General features: G+C 32.8%; 2 protein-coding genes across 4 annotated transcripts in view; one reads left to right on the forward strand and one right to left on the reverse strand.

Annotated features, from left to right (window-relative positions):
* LOC126814522 (guanine nucleotide-binding protein G(s) subunit alpha) overlaps positions 1-13975 on the forward strand; it is a 59940-nt gene extending 45965 nt beyond the window's left edge. Inside the window, exons 8-11 of the mRNA XM_050539700.2 lie at positions 6329-6508; positions 7442-7572; positions 8292-8359; positions 9442-13975. Coding sequence (XP_050395657.1) covers positions 6329-6508; positions 7442-7572; positions 8292-8359; positions 9442-9588 — 526 coding nt within the window. The 3' untranslated portion in view covers positions 9589-13975. The remainder of the gene's footprint in view (positions 1-6328; positions 6509-7441; positions 7573-8291; positions 8360-9441) is intronic.
* Positions 13976-17098: 3123 nt separating this feature from the next.
* LOC126816791 (glutathione S-transferase omega-1) lies at positions 17099-21821 on the reverse strand. Of its 3 annotated transcripts, none has more exons than XM_050543508.2 (5): positions 21729-21821; positions 21015-21120; positions 20214-20433; positions 19724-19835; positions 17099-18653 (listed from the first exon to the last, which is right to left on the reverse strand). In XM_050543508.2, exons 2-5 carry the CDS (start codon positions 21071-21073, stop codon positions 18418-18420), a joined length of 627 nt encoding a protein of 208 aa, XP_050399465.1. In that variant the 5' UTR covers positions 21074-21120; positions 21729-21821; the 3' UTR covers positions 17099-18417. The 3 variants fall into 3 exon arrangements, with proteins under 3 accessions (XP_050399465.1, XP_050399462.1, XP_055955929.1); XM_050543505.1 differs by lacking the exon at positions 21729-21821 and adding an exon at positions 21593-21724; XM_056099954.1 differs by lacking the exon at positions 21729-21821 and adding an exon at positions 21428-21578.
* Between the last annotated feature and the right edge of the window lie 803 nt (positions 21822-22624).

Raw genomic sequence — 22624 nt, forward strand, 5'->3', positions numbered from 1 at the left:
CATTTTCCTCCATTTGTGCTTACATAACAAAATTGTGGACTAAAGTTTATGCATCTTGATTAACATGTGTGCAGTTTTAATTTGTTACCTTTTTGTTTGGGGGTTACCATGTCCAGTTACTTTAGAATTTTCAATTTAATGAATAGTGGAAGAATACATGAATTTTTTTAGCGATCACACAAGGTCACAAAATTACAAGTAGATACTTAGATACATAATATTTTGGAAAATTGAATGCAGTCATTAATTAATGTAAAAAATAAATCATAACATCTCTCTTTCAAAAAAAAAATAGAATTAAAATATATTTAATTTAAGTAAAACGTGTTTCAAGAATTATTACAAGACCAGATCTAGTTATTATAAGTAGTAGCACATTGTTACAAATATTTTTAGTTAATATTTTTATATGTAGGAAGATTATAACATTTATTAGTAAACAGAGAGTTGAATGACCTGTATGTGATAATCAACTAGTGGTAGATATGATGATATACTGAAAACACTAGTGTTAGAAAACTAATAAATGAAATAATCCTGTGTCCAGTCAACACAGAACTTCTGTTTACTTTAGTCTATAGAAAATTATATCCTTGTAAACATAGATATTGTAATAGATTCTACATAAATTATAGTGATAAACTTTCTAATCTCATTAATCATACACATTTTGATAGGATTTAGATATTGAGGCTTTGCAAAAATGTACTTATCTTGCTGTTAATAGGATTAAAACTTTCTGTAAATGGGACAGATTAGTTTTATTTAATTCTTAGTTATGTAATCTTTTTTTGTATTAAAAATATATTAGAAGTCAAGTTACAAGTAGAACCCTGGTTGTGTTACAAGTAGAACCCTTAAGGTTTTGTTACATAATTTATTATGTCATGATGATAATACTGGTAATGCTATTTGGTTTGTTGATAATACCCTAATGCCCGGATGTTGAATTAAAATATACATAATTTGGAGGTAAACAAGGACATTCAATAGATTATATAGATTGTCTATTTCAAAACTACACAGATCATCATTAGCTCTTATCCGATTGTCTTTAAATTAATACACAGTGTTTAAGGTCATGAGATGAAGAAGCCTATGGATTTTCAGCGATTTTCAATATTTACTGCCAGAGTTATGGCCCTTTATCACTTCAAAAAACCTCGTGGTCGCTCTAGAGGCTAAAGTTAATATCCAATTGACTTAAATTTATACACAGTGTTTAAGGTCATGAGACAAAAGGCCTATTGATTTTCAGCAATTTCAGATAATTACTACCAGAGTTATGGCCCTTGATCACTTTCAAAAATCTTGTTATAAATATGTTATAAATGTTTCATTACCGACAAGTAAAAGTATGTGACAACTCTTGTTGACTACCCGGATGATTTAGCTGCTGTGGGCGTATATTTCATTGCCTGGCAACCTACCCTTTAGCTTGTTCTCTATCCATCTCTTGCAAAATGTGAATATATTTGTCTTAGAATGATAAACATATTACACTCATTTCTGGGACTGTTTTGCAATTTTTGCACTTTCTATACTTTTTCTGTCAAATGTCTCAGATTGCCATTATAAATCATTGAAGTAGGGTAAAACGTAAAATTATTGTTAGCTTGATGTTACTCTAGGATATCACTATAACACTTGATGTTGGTGTCTACTGACTACACAACCCCAAGACCCATATATAAATATATATTATATACCCTTGTCTTGAGCCAAGCTGACCCACCTGTATACTGAAACCCACGGAATGTGCAGTGTCAGTGTAATATGATAATTGTATCCTATGAATGTATTTTTATACGTTCGCAATGTGATTGTATGTTGCCATCGCCCCTGTCCATCCATCGTCCACGATTTCTTGTGAACACTTCTACAGGCTACATTTATCATCTGATTGTTTTGAAATTAGGGTTTTACACTGCTTAGCTTGTGTGAAACACAATTGTTTTTGTTTGCATTATTATTAAGCTTTCATATTTTATATGAGCGCTTTTTGTTTTTGTAAAGGCTATTAATATAATTTTTTTTGATTTTTTTTTGTTATTTTTCCACAAACCTTATCTCAGAATATAACCATGGGATCTTTCTGAAATTTTGACCTACCCCCCCACCCCCCACCTCAGTACTAGCTAAGAAATTACTGATCCATTCATAAAATATGAAGTCTATCAATCCGGAAGTGCCACTATCTTGAAACGTGAAAAATCCCTAACAATTTTGCGATATGGGAATTACATTTTCTGAATCCTTGAAGGAATGCCTAAAAAATGTTCAGAGAAAAATTTTGATTTAGGTCAACTGATGGTCACCATTTTGGATTGCATATGAAAAATTGTGAAAAATCTACATTAACAGGCTTGTAAATAAAGACAATAGGCCATAGTTTGTTGTATCCATCTCGTATTTAAGAAATGAATAAATTTCTGGGTAGCCGGGATCATAGTCAAATTTTTGGTATTTCAAAATTTCGAATTTCACCTTTGATGTTTTTCGTGCCATTAACGGCTTGGAAATACTCGGAATAGGCCGTCTTTTCTTGAATTCGTCTCCTATTTCCGATATTAATACATTTCTTCTTAGCATCCTTCCACGAAATAGTGGTGGCTATGGAATGAATAGGTTTTCAAAACGTTTTACGAAACCAAAATTTACTGATGAAAAAATTGACCTACATAGCTGTAACTTTGTAATTTTGTTATCTAATTTTTATACGCCCACATTGAAATGTAGTCGTATATTGTCATTGCCCCCCGTCCGTTGGTCCAGCGTCCACAAGCTTGTGGACGCTCTAGAGGCTAAAGTTAATATCCGATTGACTTTAAATTTATACACAGTGTTTAATGTCATGAGACGAAGAAGCCTATTGATATTCAGTGATTTCCGATAATTACTGCCAGAGTTGTGGCCCTTGATCACTTTGAAAAATCTTGAGGACGCTCTAGAGGCTTAAGTTAATATCTGATGGACTTTAAATTTATACACAGTGTTGAAGACCATGAGACGAAGCAGTCTAATTTTTTTTCAGCGAATTACGATAATTACTGCCAGAGTTATAGCCCTTGATCACTTCAAAAAATCTTGTGGATACTCATACACAGTGTTTGAGGTCATGAGACGAAGAATCCTGTTCATTTTCAACGATTTCCGATGATTACTGCCAAAGTTATGGCCCTTGATCACTTTGAAAAATCTTGTGGACGCTCTAGAGACTAAAGTTATTATCCCATTGACTTCAGATTAATATAGAGTTTAAGGTCTCGAGACGAACAAGTATATTGATTTTCAATGAATTTTGATAACTTGAACAACTAAATCCATGATATTAAATGTTTCGTATACTAAATGTTAGCATGGGGCACAACTTTATAAAAAACGAACAAATTCTAATGATATTCTGATAATTACTCAATTAGTTGTTACTCTTAATCAGATTTTAGTGTGTTATAAATTTTTCATTACCGAAAAAAGTAAAAATATGTGATAAGTCTTGTTGACGATTTAGCTGCTGTGGGCGTATGTTTCGTTGCCTGGCAACCTATCTATTTTGTCAATTTTTTACCTGTTTTCAAACAAATCACATTTTCGGTAACCCTGTATCTTTTCCATGACGATGGCTATCTCACATTTTTCAATGTCGAATATTCGTCTGTGTGGTTTAATGGTCGAGAGCAAGACATTAAGTAATATATTGATACTGCATGAGGCGTTAGCTATTTTTCCATCCAATATCAGCGGCTTAAATGAATTGAGGTATCATTGAGTGGCCCGATGAATGGACTGTCATATGATACCCAATTCATGACGCCTGTATCTCGACCACTGCTCCAGCAGTTTTTCTTAAACTTTCTCTATTGAGAATCCCTTCGGTAGTGTTGTCCACAAAGACGTCCAAGAGGACTTTGAAATAACTGGAATAGGAAAGAAAAAGGGATTAAAAATCGAAAAAAGACGAAAAACCACAATCTGATTAAAATACAGATCTATATTTTGTTTTGTATTTTTTTATTCTTTCAATGGCCTACACTACATGAAGATCTGACCAGTTGTTGCGATAGGTCATGTCAGAGGTCATACGAGCGGCTTTTGACCCTATGATGTCAGGCATTTGATTAACCAATCAGTATTGATGTTTCTAGTGGATTATCCAGGATTCCGTGCACCTCACGCCAAAAGGGTCCAAAAAGGGATTCAATCTTTGAAAAAGTTGAAAAATCATTAAATTATTGAAAATGCTCTTTTTTTTTTTTAAACTGCTCAAAGGATGTTTCTGAAACTTCTGGTACAGGAAGTTAAGTTCCTATACCACTTGTTAAATCTATCCTGACAATGATCTGTAAACCAGAAGTAGTCGAAAAAAAATATCCGATATTTTGAAAAAATAGGTGCTCTTGCAAAAATCGCAATTTCTCTGTCAGGTGTCACTGGATCAAAACAACTAAAGTATCGTTTGGTAGCTCGATGAATGGGCTATTGTATGACACTCTTCCTGTCTGCTTCCTGAAAGCCGGTTCAGTGCTGCTTGCAGGTCTAGCTCTTATTATTTTTATTTTTCCACTTTGCTTATATCTCAGCAACTGCTTGTCGTTTTGCAACTTGAGCAGTTGCAGAGAAATAGGCATTTTAACATCAATCACTTTTCATGTTTCTTTTGCCTGTAAAAGTTTCAATTATTATTCGATTTTCAATTTTATTTCACCATTTGATGTCTTATGCCAATTATGACTAGGTCAAACCATTTTAACATTTTCACTCACCGGAAATGGCATCATTTGGGCAAAAACTACATTTTTAGCCTTAAAAACCAATATTTTATTAAAATGAGTCGTATTTATTACTTGTTTATAATTAAGATATTTGATTTCAATCAAGAAATAGAATGAACCCATGCGTTCATATATATATCACAAAGTAGTTTCTAACTTGTTCAGTTGCCGACAAATAGACAATTTTCTACAAGTCACTTTTTAAGGTTTTTGGTCCATAAAAGTATCAATTATTATTTGATTTTCATAAAATTTTCACCGTGTGATGCCTAATGCTGTTTACAATTTCGTAAAACTAATTTAACATTTTAATTATCAACGGAAATACCGGTAATGTCATTTTGGCAAAAACTGTATTTTTAGCCTCCAAAACAATTATTTGTTTAAGTAAGTAATATTCATTATTCTTATAAAAATATGATATTTGATTTCAGTGGACAAATAATGAATCAATACAATCGTATAGATATCGAAAAAGTGTTTCTATTGTCTTTCCTTGCGGATAAATAACCAATTTTGTCAGGATCACTTTTTAAGTTTTTTTTCGAATTTTAATAAGGTTTAAAAAGAGTTAATTCTGTTTAAATTTTAATTAATTTTCTGTCATGCAAAGGACAATCAAAGTAGTTATTTCTGTAATCCAATTTAAATATTTTGTTGATAATGGAAGTGATGTCATTGTGCCGAGACTTGGTTGTATAAATAGAACTGATATTGCTGGATTTATTGGCTAATTCTGTGTTCATTGTTACCGGAAGTGACATCAGTTCAAGAGTAACATGGCACCGGTGAAACCCGTCATCACTGCATCGCAGTTCTAGTTGTTTTTTTATGTTGTTTACATTAGTGAGATGAAGAGGCCTATCGAATTTCAATAATTTCCGTTGATTTCTTCTGGATTTATGGCCCTGGTTTCACTTTGTTGGACCTTGTGAACACTAACGAGAACAGTAATCCTCTGATCTGTATGAAATTTACATGCATCATTTAAAATTAGTAAAACAAATATACCTATTTAATTTGCATTAATTACTTTTACACTGCTACCGGCCCTTACACGCAAACAAATTATTAAATTAAAATTGAATCAAATGTTGGTCCCGAATTACCTAGTTTGTGTCAAGTGGATGTTAAACCCCATTTCTCCCTCTCTCTAGAGTTATGGCCCTTGTTTCATTTTGTTGAACCATGTGAACACTCAAACGATAAAAGTTATCATCCTCTCTGTATAAAAAATTTATGTATTATTTATATTAGTGAAACGAATAAGCCTATTCAATGTCAGCAATTTTTGTTAACTACTTCTAGAGTTATGGCCCTTGTTTTACATTGTTGAATCTTGTGGACGTTTGAACAACAAAAGTTATCTGATCTGTCATGGATATGATCCTGTGGGACTGACAAGGAAAGTGACCTAGTTGTATGTACAATTTGACAGTTGTAAATCAGATATTTCAGTCAGGGCAAAATTCTCCCCCCTCATATTTAATAAGTAATCACAGAAATTAACTCCATTCCATGTTAGTGTTATTATTTTATTTGTATATATCTTTCAGTATGTTTGATGTTGGTGGGCAGAGAGATGAGAGAAGAAAATGGATTCAGTGTTTTAATGATGTGACAGCCATTATATTTGTAACTGCTTGTAGTGGCTATAATTTAGTGTTACGAGAAGACCCTAGCCAAAACCGACTCCGTGAATCTTTAGATCTTTTTAGAAGCATCTGGAATAACAGGTTATTTTTTATTTTTGTCGTTAAATTAGGTGATCTGATAAGGAGGGGACCAGGTTAATTTCAGAGAGGTTTTCCCAAAGCCAAATCACTGTCATCTTTGATATGCATTTAGTAATTGAACATATTAACACAAGGTACAATTTTATGGATACACAATTACAGAGTTTAGTACTTTGCAACATTTCGACAAGGATACTCTCGTCTTTATCAAGCAAATGATACAAATATGTAAATAGGAGACATATACAGAATATGTGTTGCATATCCTCGTTGAAATGTTGCATAGTACTAAACTCAGTAATTGTGTATCCATAAAATTATACCTTGTGCTAATCACTGTCATCTTCAAAATTTTATTGATTTGGCAAAAACTGTTTTCAAATGATTTCCATTGTCAAAACAACATTGTACAAATTTATATCGTAATTTTCGGCTTCCAAAATGACTTTTGACTATCATAACACTGAATATGGTCTGTTATGAGAAAGTATAATGGTGTGTGAACACCAAGGATGATTTTTGATCAGACGAATACTCTTTGGCTTGTGGTACATAATGCTATGTTCCGTCTGGTATGTGTCTACCATCAACCAACCATCCTGGTTCCTAAATATATTTCCAAATGCTCACCTTGATAGCTAAGAATGTCTGTTGATGTATACCACTCATAATATTGCCGATTATGAATTCCTATGCACGACATACAACTGTCGACAGAACGACCATGTGACGGAAAATATGCTTTATGAAAATGGTGTTCCAAAACATCAAATTCAAAACATTGGTTTTGGATTCTAAGCAAGATGGCTGAAACAAAACTTAAACTGCAGATTATAAGGAAATGCACCGAAAATTTATTCATTAAAGTGAAAGTAATTGAATTAAAGAGAGATTCTCTAATTGATACATATATTTTGTTTTTGCATTTTTCAGATGGCTACGTACTATATCTGTAATTCTCTTCCTGAATAAACAGGATTTGTTAGCACAAAAAGTCTCGGGAGGTAGATCAAGAATAGAGGAATATTTTCCTGATTATGCCCGGTACCAGACGCCGCCCGATGGTAAATTACACCATATTTTTTTTGATTAAATCATTGAATCAATTATAACTGAACTTATTATTGCTGTTTTCCAAATAGTCGGTTACTGTTTGTATAAACATTCGGTAATTTACATGTAGAGACATGTCATTCTGCAATAGAATGATTCATATAATCTATTATATACAGTTCAGTAGTTTTTATTAACATTTTGAGGTGTAATGAATGTAATGGATCCTGTTGCGATTAGGTGTGGGTAGAAGTCTGTTGAGATGCACAAATTAAACTGGGTTAAACTCCCAGGTGATGTTAAACCAGTTTAACATGGGCATCTGAATGTAAATGTGGGACAAATAAACCAGTTTAAAAAAGAACAGCTCTGTACCTGTCTTCAAGAAGGCTTTTCTTAAAAGCTGTCTTATCTTGGCCGTCGGAGGGGTCAACTTAAAATCATCGGCTCCAGCTTGCTTTGGGCATGCACAGTAAGCTATCTGCCTAGCAAAATGATGACATATGCCTATCGTAATTAACTATATCCTTTAACCAACAATAGTTAAACTGATTTGACTAATTATAATACCTGTGAACACAACACTATCCTGCCTTAATATCCCTGGCGATTCTCAACTAGTTTACATATAAGTATTTTAATGAGCTATTAGACAGGAGACTGGTTGAAAAGACTGTGTTTGTATATTGAAGTAAATTATGATTATAACGTATCAATATTATGTTTATAGCTGTTAGTGAGGCAGGTGATGATCCTGAAGTTGTTCGCGCCAAGTATTTTATTAGAGATGAATTTTTGGTAAGTCTGTATTTTCTTACAATAATATTCCCAACAGATTGTGACTTGATAAACATTGTTTCATTATACCACTCAATTAGCATACTGTTTAAGTTTTTGACCATATTTGTCTTCTAACTTCCGGGTACTTTCAAGTTGATTTGTGAACAACTGTTTCAAGGGGGATAATTTCAAAATTATGTTTGGCTTGGTGTTTTATCTCCCGTTGTTTTTAGTGGGTTAATTTGACCTCGTGTTCTAAAATGATGTTATGTAAATCTAACATCGGCCATATAATGGATGACAAAATCTTGTGTTCTCAAAGTTCTCTGTTTTCGTCCAACACAACATAAACCATATTTTATGGAGTGTTTCAGACTGTTGTCAGTATTTTATGAGACAAGTTATAAATAAAATTTGATACACTGTGCAGGTTGTATGCATCAGGGGGGTGAAGTTACAATGAAAATAGATGACCAAAATTATGACTGATCGTTTCAGTGATGCCGATTGATTGACAAGTTTACCTTTTTAATCCACAATTTTATCTTGACCCTGCCAGGTCTATTCTTACAAATTCAACTCTTTAACGGCAATTCTGCATTTATTTTCCTTGTAGACTGATCTTGAACTTGGATGTAGTTTCGCTCAAAAACATTTGTTGGAGTGAACATTTTGGGAGTAAGCCTCGTTTCTACTGTTTCAACAGCAAACTTTTTCACTTCATACATTTTTTAAAAAACACAATAAACAATGCAGAGGCAAATATTTTCAACCATAGGAACTAGTAATTTTTCTGATTTCTGTTCATTTTCCCACAAATTTATTTGGAAAAAAGCCAATGAAAAACTTCTCTCTTTCAGTATGATCTTTTTTTGATCACTACACCAATGGTAGTCTACCATTATGCAGTAATACGATGCTTGTCACACAATAGAATTCACAGAGATGAAATTAACTTAGTGAACAATGGCCTTAACATTGTTGGGAGCCATGCTGGCCAGTGCCTTCAAGTGAACCATGCTATATTGAGATGCCAGTGTTATTGTGCTTAGTTATAAACCATATAGATTCTAATATTTGTAATTATTTTATATTTACAGAGAATCAGTACAGCTAGTGGTGAAGGGCGACATTACTGCTACCCTCACTTCACATGTGCTGTAGATACAGAAAATATCCGGCGTGTTTTCAACGACTGCCGAGACATAATTCAGAGAATGCATCTACGTCAATACGAACTACTGTGATTAGTGGCCTGCGACAGGCTATGGCCTCTTATTTTACATCGTGTAAAGTTATTGTACCTGTTTATCGAGACTGAATATTTCTCTAGAGTAAAAAACAGGAGAAAGCAATTAGTGCGGTACTTTTGCTTCAGACAGGACTAATCTAAGCCTTGTCAAATAAGAGTAACTGACACAAACAGACTTCACATTGTACTTATACAAATCCACATTGTTATTCTGTTGATAAGGTATTTATTTACCAAGTTGTATCGGTAACCAGGACTTTCCCTGCCTGTAAACAAATAAGATGGCGGCTCTGTGATTTTTCAAACTTGAATGTGTTAATATATCGGTCCACCTGTTACAGAACAACATAATACAGTGTGGGATCCGACCCAAGTCATGGAAACAAACTGTTAATCAAAGGTCTCCAGAACTACTAAAATGGATTACACTTGTGGAGCTGTATATGAGAATAAGTGTGTATAATATATACACTTTTTATGTACGTTTTGTTGCTCCTAATGTGAATATTATATCAATGTACCGTACAGCGGTACCGTCTAATTATTGTTATATATGCTGGCTGTGTGCAGGTCATCTACTGACACCAGAAACTGTATGACCAGAATAATTGACATAATTGTAATTAGTTCATGCATTATTTCCTGTATTACACCTGTACAGTGCTGTAAATCCCCCCCCCCCCCATTCTTCCCTTTCTGCCCTTCCCCCCTCCTCCGTTCCTTCCCATACTTTATTTTTATGGTAGTTTCATCTCTCCATTGCTGATAACAAGACAAAAAATAATGTCCTATTTGAAAAAAATAAAACCCAACAAAATGGTAGGACAATTTTAAATGTTTATAATAAACCGTACTTAAAATAGAGAAATGGAAAAAACTAGCCCGAAATGGAAATTTTTTCTTTAAATTCAGAAATTTGTATGTATGTTGGAAATTGAGTTGTGAGTTACCTGTAATGATGTAGAGATGATTCCCACCTGTTTTTCTGCCTGCCTACTGTTGATATATAAACTATGATTCAATTATCTCTCGTTGAATGAAGGCTGCAATTGTCAAAATCTTCTATTATTATTATTATTATTATTATTAATTATGGGTGATTGTCCTTGTAAGAATCATTATCGGGCCAATACACCAGTTGCTCACAAACTTATAGTCATTATTATATGATTCTTGGTTTTTATTTAAAATAAAAGAAAATTTGTACATATCTTGTGCTATTATGATGGCCTGACTATTGAAAGGAGATAGTGAATGGTGATTTTATTCCTTACAATATTCAGACTCCTGCAAATGGAATTATTTATTTCATTTTGAATTTTTAACAGTTTTTCTATTGTTTTTTTTTTCTTTCCATTATTGTCTAAAACTGTTATGTGGCTGCTGAGTTCAGTTTCAAACCAAGTTTTAATATTTGGATCTGGTGCGCTTCAGTTGTTCTTGTTACTATGTGTTCACTGTTTATTCACTTACATTATAAATCTACCTACAATCTACTGATGCATTTTATCACATGCTGATTAACGCAGGGTTATAAATTATAATAAAATATATGTAAGTTATAATAATAATACTATAAAGGGGTTTTTTTTTTTCATTTTCATTCAAAATGAATTGCATCTAAAATGAATTGTTTAATTGATTAATTATCATTGGTTTTAATCTTTTGTTTCAAATTAAGAAGATATCCAAGCTTTAAAAAATGCCAAAAATCTGGAACATTTTTATATTCTTTCGAAAGTTCTCCCTTTGGAAAACACAATGATACATTGCATTTCTCCAAGAACTATCCTTACAATTAAATAATATATTTCATTAGGAACCAATTTTTATTGTTAGGGATTGTATAGAAAAAAGCAAATATTATTATTTAATTTTTTGTTATGTATAGTGACTTTGTATTTTTTTATGATTAGTTTTCTGATTGCTATATTAATAATTAGATAATTGCACCCTTTCATCCATGATAGAAGAACTTGAACATTACTGTTTAAATATGGCTACTTGTAGCCTACATAATAGTTTATATAATATATTTTTCAAAGAAAAACCTGCGTGTGTAGCTTTCTATATTTAAGTTACAAAACTAATATAAAAACTTGACCAATGATCAACAAAAACTGACTTTCTAAAACTTTATGCACCATAAAAAAAATAAGAATCTCAAAGATATCCTTAATTCATTTGATTTTTTAAAAAGTTTAATTGAAGTAGTAATATAATAACATTGTGTAAACTATAATTAATAATTTATGTATATTAATTCTCAGCCATATGATATGTAAGAAATAATATTGATATATTTAATTTTGACTTTTCTGTGTTACTGATTTGAAACCTCAGTTAAGCCAAGTTCTTTTCATCTAATCGTTATGTAAATTAATCGTACTATAATTAATATTTTTATTTTATACCTGTATCCAGAAGTTATAATTACTGTGTTTAATGATTGTCAACCTTTATCCAGTCTTTGTATTACAACTTACAATGAAACCACTTAAAGACAGTGAGTTGGTGGGAAAATAATACCATTTGGCAAAATATTTTCTAAAATCTGTACATGTAGCTAAAGTTCTGTATTAATGTTCAAACTAAAATTCTATGTATTGATAGAAATTTTAATACTGAATGAAATTTTTAGGGTAAAATGTAATGAAATATGTAATGTTCGGGCGATTTTAAGTATGCATTCATTTATAAACAGGATCTCTGTAGAAATTTGAAATGTGTTAAGAGAAAGATTAAATTGATCAAATTTTCAATTAATGTTTTATAATAAAACATTCAGGTTGAAATTCTTGTCAAGTGTTTAACACTATTCTCATTTAAAATCTTTGCAATCCTGTATTTGACCAAATATGTGTCTATACTCTCCTAAATTTCAGCAAAAGTTGTAATTTAATAAGCCATGTCAGTTTTATTTCTGCTTGAAAAGAGTTATGTCACTAGGATGTAATTCTAAAATTACATATTGTGAATTATTTCATTTGTTGAAACAGTGGATGTGTACTGTTTAGAGTATGTACATTTATTTGGTTGAATATGGTTATGATCAAACTGAGTGATTATTATTTTTAAATAGACGTTAAGAAATTGTATGTCACAAGTAATATTGAGTTTAATCTGTTTATATATTTCCGTCACATTTAATTTGGCATATTCCTCAAACTTTCTCTCACATATTATTATCTGTTTTTGCGATTGTAATCTCGTGTTTAAATTTGAAAATGATGCTCATGTATATTGATAAAAAGATATGAATGCCCTGAATTCATGTCATATAATGCTTGCTCTAATGTTTCTAAAACTAAAGGATAACTATTTTAATTGTTGTTGCTTGCAAGTTTTTAATAATGATGCGTGACCCATTCTTCATTTGCTGTACTATTTTATCATTTTGATACAAATTTGCGTTGGCCATGTTAGAATTGATTTCATCTTTACTATACTAAATGTGGTTTATATTTTTAAAAATTTGTTTTGTCCATATCATTCATTTAAGTAATTGATATACATTATACTATAAGCTATTATTAATACATCATTTCAAATTATAAAATTATCACCCGCAGGATTAGTCTATTAGTTCATTTTAAATGTACAATACAAAATGCTGTGCAAAGAAAGTGATACAATGTAAAGCCTTATTCAGTTCTGCAATAGGAAAGCATAAGGGCTGGGACAGTCCATTTATACAGGAGGGATTCGGTAGCAGTTTGATACATGGATTAGGTCATTCTTTGCTAGCTTTTGCACCTAAAAAATAAAAAAAAAACATTTTTTTTAAAGAAACCGTGGTCTGTATCCTTGCTCATTTTAATAATAAGTCCAAATACTAATCTGATTTGATATTAAATTTTTTTATTGAAATCTACTTGCATAATAGAACTGTTGTAATTTAATATTAATGAAAGAATGAATATGTATGAAACTGCATGTTGGATGTATTGTCCCAGACCTAGATATGTACCAAGTAACTAAAGAAGTTTGAAACTTGTGTAGTAATGATATAACTTGCTTAGCAAGGTTTCTTTAAGTGTCTTATACCAGTAGTCCATTGAAATACTTCAATTTATTTTTCTTTTCTTTCTGTTCATTTTTAGTTCCAGTTATTTGTAAAATTTAACCGAAGTAATGTTTATTTTATCCTAGAGCTACTTAAAATAGGGTTGTATTTACTAACCAAACCTTGTTTAATAAATCCATTATCCTATTTCAGAACTGAAATTATTACAATCAAATTTTAATTTCTTGCAGCCCGTGTCACTTGTTGAGTATTTTTCAATGTAACCAATATATCTGTCATATAGTAACAATCTCCTTCACTGTAACAGAAAGGGTAGAGAAAATTTCGTAATAAAATGATGATGCAGACAAAGGAATTGACATAATTTTCTTGATTTTCTTGCTAGATTGGATGAAAGACTGGTGTTTTTTTTCTGGCAGAAAGTAGCATGGGTCTGTATCCGTATCCTGATTTAATCATATTTACTGTTGTCAGTACCAAGGGTTTTATCAACTGCTAGAATATTTTCTATGGGTTTTTTCTCAAATAAAGAAAAGGTCAAAGATTTATGATTAATCAAATTTGATATAAAGCAAAATACAAAGTTAAAAGATCAAGTTGTCTTCTCTTGACTTTCCCATAAATTGTACTTTTGTGATGGAGGATGATGGTGAAAATTGATAGCTATGTGAACTTTAGAAACAAATCAGAAGTGATGTTGAGTGGTCTTAAAGAAGAAATATACTTTCTAATCCAGAAAGAATTTTCCTCGTGCCAGTAGAATAAAATTATGCTTTCTAAATAGATCTACTGAGCAATTCATATATAATTTGTTGAGTTAATTATCGGTGTAGAAACATAAAATACATAGATGATACTGATAAGGTAATGAATGTATCTTTCCATGCTCAACATATTTAACTTCAAAGATAAGGTGACACTGTGACAGTTTTCCCAAAGCTGTGCTAACAGTCTTTTTGGACTGCAGAGATAGTGAGCTACTGAGCGAAGAAGATACCCATTTATGCAAAAGTTCAAAAACAGACTGTCAATCATATATAAACCAAGTTCACTGGGATTTTCCCCCTTGTCAGTGATACAGGATAGAGGACCTGACAAGGACAGTTGTATAGTTGTTTGGATGGGACAAAAAATTGAGGTCCTGTGTACACATAAAAGATCCCTTGTTAGTTGGAATTCGATATAAGAGTATTGATCAACAGTACCTGTATTTTTTTCCTGTACAATTTACCTTTGAGAGACATAAACTGTCTGTCTAGTGTCTATACACTGCAATATCTGTATAAACCACATTAAATTGCTGTGTATTTCTTAATAACACCCGTTGAATATACATTATAACCAATCCTTCAGAATACAAATATAATATATTTTTTTCTTTTATTTATCTGAATTTCTTAAAACCCCTGGTGAATAAACATTCTAAGTTAAACCCATTTTTCATTAGACGTCTCTTTGGGAAATATAAATGTGTATTCCCAGTACCACCCCCTGCCACACACACACCACCTCACCCTATACCCTACACTAGGTAAAGATACAATTTAAATGTATGCATATGACAATGCTGCTTCAAAAAATGCACAAACAGGATAGGAAATGGCAGGAATGTAAATATCTCCAATGGCAATAGTGATATTTATATCATTTAGCCAACATAAAAGACAAAGAAATTAAGCTATCTATTATACCTAACCTAAACATAACAGAGAGGAGCCAAATAAGTCCAGTTTCATCTATAAATGAATTTGTCGATTTATTACCTGATAGTCCTAGAAGAGTTATCTCCACCTAGTTTCTCCCCAAGTCTGAATACAATGGCTGTTTTGTGAGTTCATTCATTTTTAAAAAAGGATTCTGAATTCGAAGTTGTAGACTTACGCTAACCCCCTCTGGTGTAATATTGCAGGTAATTCATTATTTTTCTGGCCATTTTCAATTCAAGATATTAACTTCCAAGATTTTTTGAAACCTAGAAAATATTTTTAGATACTTTCATACACCAGTTAGTTCATTTTTTGCCGGGTAAAATTTTAAAATTTTAATGCTATATAAATATTACCCATAAAATACTGAAAATGAAACAAAGTCAATATTTCGTTTAAAATGTTGATTTTAGGCATGATATGTAAGACATAAGAATGTAGAAATAATTAAGAATTGCTTTAAATTGTAGAATATTAATTGTCCAATTTCATCTTCCATAATAGTTATGTGCATAAAATGCTTTTGTCCTAGGGCAGCAGCACATGTTTCTGGCTTAATTTGAAAATATTCAATGTAACATTATTTAAATGAGATTCCCTTTCAAAAATGTGCTAGCTATGTGAACTCCTCAAATGACAGGTGTTACCAAAATTTCCAACAACTTCGAAAGACATCCACCACTACTGGCACTATGTAAATAGAGTGATACTTTGGAAGTGGTACCAAATGACATCCACCAGTACTCATATCTATAGGTAAATAGAGTGATACTCTGGAAGTGATACCAAATGTTCCAAGAACTTTAAAAGACATTCACCACAACTCATAGGGAAAATGAGTGATACTCTGGGCATGATTTCAGTAGAGGAGATCAAGTGGCCAACTAAAATGTTTAATATCAATTGATGCATTGCAAATCTTTTGTCAGGTAGGATAATGTTGGGGAAGGGTGTGTAGGTGGTAATACTTATTTCATCATTAAGTGTATGAAAGTATATATACTATACATGCACCATGTACCTTGTTGAAAACTTGCCAAATTGTGCTAATAATTTATTGTGTCCATGTGCTAGTAAATATAAAGAAGGGGCATTAAATTACATAAATTGCCAACCCTAAAGAAATAATTTGTGCGAGAGAGATGAACCGTCTACTATTTCCGCATCACTGATTGCATCCTCCATCTTTTCTCCAATAATACATGTGCATGTGACTAAACAAGTATTTAACAAATGCCTACAAATATATATATACTCTTCAAAAAAAGTAGGGGATATTCAGAAACAATACAAAACTGTGGAAATGCACTGCTGTTTTTATTAGAGGTAACCAGTGTATGTTAATAACAGGCCAATTGCCTACACATGAACATAAACAGTTCATATGGGCAGCTTATCTGACGGCCCCATTTCACTCACCGAACACGTCTCCCGATCAAATTAAACGTAACACACTAAAGCAAAGATACGCTAAACAGTAACCCTTATGCAAGAACCAATAGGAAAGCAAACATGGATAGGATAAACCAGAGAGCAGTTTTCATCAACCCTTCCTTGAAGTGTCAAATTTGACAATGAACCCCTCCCACGTGTATGTCGCTATTGCGTGTCGCATGTGCAGCTCAGTGGTTCTGTTGGAGTGATAAGTTCTTCATCTGTGAACATACTCTCAAAGCATGTCAAGTGTCCATAAATATTTATCATATCACAACCTGCATAGGTATTTGCATTTCAATATCCCCTACTTTTTTTGAAGAATATATAAAGAAAGATTCAAGGGAATAAAATAGGTTTTTATTTTGTTTACATTATGATTTTATGATACAAGAACAAATATAAAATGAGTAAAGTCAATAGAACATAATATTTACGATAATCTGTATTTTACTGCAACACAAAGAAAGCTATTCTATTTGCGTATTGCATCTTAATAGAACAATAATAAGTACATGCAAATCTTTGAATTTAATAATAAGTACATGTACATGTATATCTAATAATTTAATAGTAAATACGGTACATGCACATCTTATAATGTAATAATAAGTACATGTACATCTGATATATGTAATAATAAGTACATGTACATCTTATAATGTAATATTAAATACATGTAAATTTTAGCTGTATTATAATACTATACATTACAAAGAAAAATCACCAATTTCGGATGCGGGGTTAACCAGATACACCAGAAATATTCACTCTGCATCCCTAAGTGGGGTTGGGTGGTATAAAAGCACAAGGTTTGTCTGTCACTGCTTTTCTTTGCTCATGTGTTAGTTATATCCCTTGATCTCACTGGGGAGTGTTTTCGTGAACAATAATACAACATCGAACATGGCGACCTGTGAAAATCTAATCTAAACTATCTGTTTATTGCATAGTATTATTTATAATTACACTGGACATTATGCTGCGATAACTTTTTTGGTGATTTACATATACGTGTAAGATATTCACAAGAAGACGTGGCAATAATAATAATAATACGAAGAAGACAATAGTGTGTGTAGGTGATTTTGTTTTGGTTGAAAATTTCAGGTTGGGGTAAGCCATCTTTTTGCATCTTTTGTTTTAGAGTAAAGCTTAGGCTATATTGTAGTAGACGCAGTTCATATAGTTATTTACAGGTTTACCTGATCAGACATTTTGCAATCTTCAATAATTTGGTATACTGTTGGGAAAAAATAGAGCAATCGGTGAAGCGTGTGTAGAGAATAAAACCGGATGTGTACAGCTGGCTGACAAGAAACAAACTGGAAGTGAGATCGGCTAACCTTTCCAGGTCATAAGCCTCCATGTCCGCCATATTATTTCATAAATTAGAAACAAGTATGGCGCTTGGGGGGCGTTAACTTTTTTTTATTTAATTATTTCGGTATTTTTGTAACCAGAGTTCAGCTTTAAATATAATTATTACAATTTCTTTTTAAATGTAATCAATAGAATAAGTTTCTTAGGGTATGTTTTCAAATTGACCTTTATGTAATTAGGATTACATACGTCGAGGAAATATATCATTTATTAATATCTTTAATTACATATATTTCAGTTGTATTCACAAGAATAATCAGATTTTTGAATTTAGTCATAAGCCAAAATCGTAATCTGGATTCCCTTCTCTGTAAGATGTTAAGAAACGCATATGACTTTCTTTATCAAACATGGTGGCTTTGACAGCTGGTAACTGATACATTGTTTTAACCCAGGCTGACAGGTTAGGGAACTCAGCTTCTGTTAGTTTAAAACCCTTTTCTTCAAGCAACTCCAATCTTTCAAACCATGGCCAAAGTGCAAAGTCAACCATACAAGGTTTATTGTTTCCTATAAAACAGAAGTACATTAGTAATGATTATGAAATTTAACTGCATATAGATTAGTCTTGATACAGTAGCTATAAGAAAGTAACATATCCTGATTAAAGGATAAACAAACATTTTCTATATTTCAGTTTATCAAAAATATGGACTGGGCAGTTTTCTTCAGATAGTAATCTAAACCGTAGTAGATTATTGACACACACAAAAAAATCTCATTCAGATGCTATCTCCTCCATGATGATGGTCAAAATACCAGCAAGACCATACATGGCAATGTGAATTCAACAGGAAGTAATGGAAACATTAGATGACCATAACTTATGGACTTATAATTTAATAATATTTGAACCAATATGCTTTTTGCCCAGACCTCTGTCCAGCACCACAGCGTGCTAATTGTACTTCATATATGTGGTTCACAGTACATCAGAACATATCTTGTGGTAATAGTGATATCAAAAGTGCAACCATAGTTTTATAATCACCAATAAATAGAGAGAGTGACACAGAAATGGGGTTTAACGTCCACTCGACACAAACTAGCTCATATCAGGACTAACATATGGTTCAATTTTATTTCAATAATTCGCTTGTGCATATTTTATCATTGGGAGGAAACCGGAGGACCCAGAGAAAACCCGTGAGGTTGGACAGGCAACCCTACTCCTTGTCATGTACAACCGGGGAATCGAAACCACGCCAACTGACTCAATGACAGAACTTATGATACAGCGCGCACGTGCTGACCATTCCGCCATACAAAATAAACACTCACACTACTAAAATTAGCAGCAGTGGACGACGAATTAATTAACAATATCACCCACACTACAACAACTAAATAACCCGCTGGTGTTTATTTCCTTGATAACTCTGCCACTGATGACACATTTAATTTATATTATTATAGGCAATATTTCATTTGTTTTAATGGATTTAGCCCCCTTTTGAATTTGGCTATGATATACTGATTAGATGGCCATAACTTACGTTACGCCTGATAGTACTTCATTGTTTTACTAGATTTAGCTCCCTTTGAACTTGGCTAATAAATACTGATTTATTGATTTATACCTCCAAAATATTTTCCTCTTTTTGAAAGCTCTTCTTCATATCTTCCTAAGCTTTTTTTGAATTCCTCAAAGTCTTCACCATTTCTTGCAATTTTATAAAACTGCCCAACTGCCTAGAATTTTAAAAAAGAATATATACACAATGTATCTTCGAAACACAAGGGTAAATTGAACTCCCCGAATTGAATTGCTTTCATGAATGACACAATATTTCTGTTTTAAATGAGGAATCCCTGATATATTCAAGTGAATAAGACTGGTTAATTTGTGGTTAAAGACTCTTGCAAACCTATCATTGGCTACAATACAAGAACTGTAGTAAATATACCTTAATAATGTGGTTCCTTAAATTTGTATTAAAATGTGCAACATGTTGATACAAGGATTAAAACATACACGTTATCCAGGTTTAATAAAAAGGAGGGTTAATGTGGTAACTTTAATCAGCATTTCAAAAAGATACATATCTCTGAGATTATCAAGTAACTTACCTTTCCAAAAGTATCAATAAGCATCTGATCTCGTGCTTTTTGATAAGGATCAGATGGTGTTAATTTGTCACCAGGATAAACATCATCTAAATATTGACTACAGATGTTAGATTCATATATAACTTTATCATCAATCTCTAATGTTGGAACCAAACCAAATGGATTTCTCTCCAAAAACCATTCTGGTTTCTTCACTAAGTGAACATTGACATTTTCATGGCTGAAATATTAGATAACAGATATATAATGCAGAAATTCCTCAACAGTATTTGCTGCCTAGTGGCAAGGTGGTCTGAAACATTGTAGATCTTCAGTCAATTCGAACAGTATTATCACTGCATTTGTGAGTTCATTCCCTGTGCCTGACAATGTCTGTGACAGGTTTAGCTCCTTTAAAACATTTTACACATATCATTATTGCTCTTTCAGTAATCAAGAGTAAATCTACATATCTTTAATAAATAGCTCTCAGGATCTTTGGCGTGGTTTCCCCTGGTCAGTGATGCAGGGCAGAGGGCCTGACAAGGACAACTGTCTAGTCGTTCCTATGGGACGAAAAACCGAGGTCCTGTGTACAAATTGGCGTGCACGTAAAAGATCCCGTGGCAGTTGGAATTCGATATAAGAGTAGGCCGTAGCTCCGCTGCCCGGGCAAAATTTCCCTCATAGCACACTGTATGGCGTTTGCCGTCTTCATTAGCCCAGTTTAGGCGCAAAACAGTAGGACTTAAACCCCATTTCATTTCATTTCATTTAACTAAAATAAGCTATCTATTGTCATCATATATAAGATCTACTAACGGAATGTTTTTGTGTTGTAGAACAAGTCTTGTTCTCTGAGCAAAAGGACAGAATCTCATACTGTAAATTCTAAGAACTCCAGTTTCCAGTGGTGGATAAGCCGACCCTGAAAAATAATTTTATCATTCATTTATTTGTGTTAACAAATTAAATAAAAATGTACTGTTGCCAGATATGAATATAAACCCACCAGTATTATATATTTTTTTTTTTTGAAAGATGGCAAGAATATTATAGTATGTTCTAATATACAGATCAGTGAGAGACACTCACTAAATATCAATAAGAATCATCTTTGGCCCAATTTGGCAATTTAAGTTTTATTAATCCCAAAACAGCGATAGCATTGTGCTAAATGTGACATATTTGCCTTTTGAAAAAAAGCCAGATTGGTGCTTCAAATATATAATGACCTCAAAATTTCAAGAAGTTACTCTCCTGAGTCCTGTCAATGCTTTTGTATAAAAGTTCCCTCTCACATTTTTGGTGTCTTCGTACTTCGACTTGTTCCATTAATATACGGTGTGGGTCAGGGATATCGCGAACTTGTTATGTTATAATAATTGTTGGATACAAACCTGCTACATAAGATTTCTGCGACATTTTCACAAAGTTCAAAACTTGTTTAATCATAAACTGTTCTTCGGAGATATCACCAAGAAAATTTATTGCTTTATTGCTATCTATACAGGCATATATATATATATAGTTTACCTTTGAACCGTATCTTGAGTATCCAGACATGTATTATACAACATAAGAAAACCCCAGAAACCCGCAACGTAATACTTGTTATCAAAGACTTTATCAATATGGAAGCATAGTCGTGTAACTAATTTTGTTGTAGACTAGTCTTTTACCATCATGACTCGACACTTCCTAGAAATTAACATTGCGAAGCATTGATATCAAGTGATAATCAGTGTATACCATAAAGAAAATGTCGAATGAAAGCAAGCAAAGATTCTTCTTTTGAAGTGAAATGAAATGAGAGAGAGAGAGAGAAATGGGGTTTAACGTCCACTCAACACAGACTAGGGGTCTCTAGCAGTGGGAGGAAACCGGAGGACCCGGAGAAAACCCACGAGGTTAGGTTGAACAGGCGACCCTACTCCTTGCCACGTACAACCGGGGAATCGAAACCCCGCCAGTTGACTCAATGACAGACCGTATGATACAGCGCGCGCGTGCTAACAATTCGGCCATCCAACCCCCCGTGAAATGAAATAAAATGGGGTTTAACGTCCTAGTGTTTTGTTCCTATTGGGCCAATGAAAACAGGCATACGCATACAGTGTGCTATGCCCAGATTTTACCCAGACACTGACTCTACAGCCTACTCTTGTATTGAATTCCTACTGCCAAGGGGTCTTTTACGTGCACGCCAGTGTGTACACGAGGTTTGCGCCCCATCTAAACGACATATACGCTGTCCCTTGCCAGCGTCTCGCTTCTGCACCATTTACAAGGAGGATCCACGCCGGAAAATATTCGTATATATTCTAGTCATGTTTATTTTCTTTCTTTTTGTTGTGAGCTTACATTATTTGTAAATTATATATTGTAGGATCGGATTCTATTGCATTAGATATAGGTAGTGTGTTCGATTT

The sequence above is a fragment of the Patella vulgata genome, chromosome 3 (genome assembly GCF_932274485.2).
Source record: "Patella vulgata chromosome 3, xgPatVulg1.2, whole genome shotgun sequence".
Lineage (NCBI taxonomy): Eukaryota > Metazoa > Mollusca > Gastropoda > Patellidae > Patella > Patella vulgata.